Genomic DNA, 2,700 nt, shown 5'->3' on the forward strand with positions numbered 1-2,700 from the left:
GGGTCTCGCTCTTGCTCAGGCTGGTTTCAAACTCCTGAGCTCAAGCAATCCGCCCGCCTCGACCTCCCAGAGTGCTAGGATTACCGGCGTGAGCCACCGCGCTCGGCCAATGTGATGAATTTTGATGGATAATTACAGCGGGAGCCATCACCACAATCAAAATCCAACTCTCATTTTTAGGGAAAAAGGGTAAAAATTCAAATATTTCCATCACCCCAAAAGCCTCACACACCTTTATAATTGGATATGTTTTCTTTTCTTCAAGGGCAGAGGCCCAGGCCTTACGCCCCAGAGCATAACACATTATAGCAGCCTTTCTTACTAATTCACAACTGGGGACTAGGTGTGAGGTGACCAGCTACCCAGATTGGCCCAGGACTGAAGGGGGTTTCTAAGATATGGCTAAAGATTTCGGCTAAAACTGGGAATGTCGAAGAAAAATAGGGTGAATTGGTTACCCTAAGTGTGGCCTGAAGCTGCCAGGTGCTTTACATGCATTAAATCCACATAACTGCTCTATGAGATGTGTATTAATAGTAACGTGATTCCAACGGAGAACCAGCATGCTGAAAGGTTAAGTAACTTGCCTGAATTAATTCAGTTAATTGATAGATATAGGAGTTGAAATTTGGGCTTTTGTACTCTCCATCATTATGTTTTCTGCCATTATTGTTAAATGGACTATCCAGAGAAAGAAAACACCCCACCCACACTTACCTGGGTTTGCCCAGAGATAGTAGTAGAATTTTTGAGTTGATCACGTGAATATGAAGCCTCGGGCGGTTAAGAAGCAATGATAACACTCGCTACTTTCTTGAGTCCTGCCAAAACCTGTATATTAGGGACCATTCTAGTTTGTGTAAAGGGTAATGGGGCATGGGAGAAATCTGATGCTTTGAACACACACATATAAGGTATATTACTCCAAAAAACGTGGCTACTTAGAAGAAGAACAGATGAGAAGTCCTGATCAGTTTGCAATCTTTTCCCTGAAAGTTGCTGGAGAAAATCTTACATTCAAGGCGACAGATTTTTAAGTCGTAACCTCATAGACACAAACTGGCCCTCAATAATGTCCTTAAATTTTACATGTTTCTAGTGCCCTCTCTGAGATGACCACCTCACTGCCACTCAAAACTCCTTTGCCCCTCTGTTAACTGATGAAATATCGACTGTTCCATCTTCTTTGGCTTTGCCAAGACTTCATCCCTCTTTTTTTTTTTTTTTTTATTGCAGGGTATTATGAGGGTATAAACATTTTGGTTACGTTTTATGTCTTTGCCTCACCCAAGCGAGGGTTAGAGGCATGCCCTTCCCCTCTACAATGCTCACCGTGTCCTTTAGCTGTGAGTTTACCACCCCCCTTTCATCCCTCTTTTTATCCCTTTCTTCTGAGTCATCTGTTTCTTCTTTTCTGCTTATGTTACTATCTTCATTAGCATGTATGTTCTAGTCCATGCATTCCTCTTCCACTACTCCCATTTCTCCACTCTCCTTCACAGCCATGCTTCTCGAAAGAATTGTCCCTACTTCTCACCCCTCTGTGTTCTTCCACCCACCATCATCCAGCTTCTATCCTGAAGAGCCATGGAAATGATCGCAGTCAAGCTCACCAATGACCTCCATTTTGCTAAATCTAATAGATACCCTTGTCCTCACTGCAGTCAATCGTTAATTAGTGTTCTTCCAAGTTGACCTCCACTCATTGTAGAAAGCTTCCTTCTCTTGGCTTCCAAAACACCATTCTCCTACCCGATTGGCTATTCCTTTCAGTTCTTCCTCTGCCTGATCTTTAGATGTTGAGATTCCACAGGGCTGGGCTCTTTTCCTCTCTCTAAACCTTCTAGGCAATAACATCTATTCTTGTGGACTTAAATGTCATCTTTAATTTCTCTCTCCAACTCTTAAAGTGCTGGTCCTCCTAATCTAACTGCCCCGTTCATGGCTCCACTTTGATGTCTGACACATTTAACATGTGCAAAATGGAGCTCTAGATTCTGTGTTTTGCCTTCCCAGCACTCAGCCTCCCCCTTCTGGTTTTCTCCACCATCCATCTGGTTGCTTAAACCAGAAATGCAGAAGTTATCCTTGAATCCTCTCTTTCCTCACTGCTAATAAGCAATCCAACTTCAATTCCTACACCTTTTCTCCAAAATATATTTAAAATCCTTCATTATTCTGTAAGTCTCTTGGCCACCACCTTACTCCAAGGCACCATCATCTCTACTTATCTCCTCATTTCTTTCTTCCTCCTTCTAATCCATTTTCCACATAACAGCCAGCGTGATATTACAGCCCAAATCAGATTATGTTTCTGTCCTTCAACGATTTCCTACAGTTCTTAGAATAAAATCCAAACTCCTGATTATGGCTGAAAAAGTCCCATAGGAACTAGCCCCAGCCTACCTTTCAGACCTTATCTTGGGTCGCTTTCTTAATCTAGCCATGTTTTAGTTTCAGGCACTTGCCAAGATTTTTCCTAGGAGCTCTCTCTACCTGGAACGCTCCCCCTGGCTCTTTACTTGGCTGACTCATTCTCTTCTTTCAGAATGAGCTTAAAGTTCATCTCTAAGAGTTCTTCCCTGATCACCCTCTCAGTGTGTTGTGTTCCCTTTATAATTCATTACAATTTGAAATTATTTTATTTTCATATTTGCTGGTTTTTTCTCTTTCTTTCCTTCTTTCTTTCTTCCTTTCTTT

The 2,700-nt window shown here is 42.1% G+C and overlaps 1 protein-coding gene across 1 annotated transcript in view; it reads left to right on the forward strand.

Moving 5' to 3' along the window:
* The window catches only part of HAVCR2 (hepatitis A virus cellular receptor 2), a 29,801-nt gene that overhangs the window by 9,243 nt on the left and 17,858 nt on the right, over window positions 1-2,700 (forward strand). The window contains exon 6 of the mRNA XM_012650381.1: window positions 1,237-1,297. Coding sequence (XP_012505835.1) covers window positions 1,237-1,297 — 61 coding nt within the window. The remainder of the gene's footprint in view (window positions 1-1,236; window positions 1,298-2,700) is intronic.

Source organism: Propithecus coquereli, unplaced genomic scaffold (genome assembly GCF_000956105.1).
Source record: "Propithecus coquereli isolate 6110/MARCELLA unplaced genomic scaffold, Pcoq_1.0 Scaffold322, whole genome shotgun sequence".
Lineage (NCBI taxonomy): Eukaryota > Metazoa > Chordata > Mammalia > Primates > Indriidae > Propithecus > Propithecus coquereli.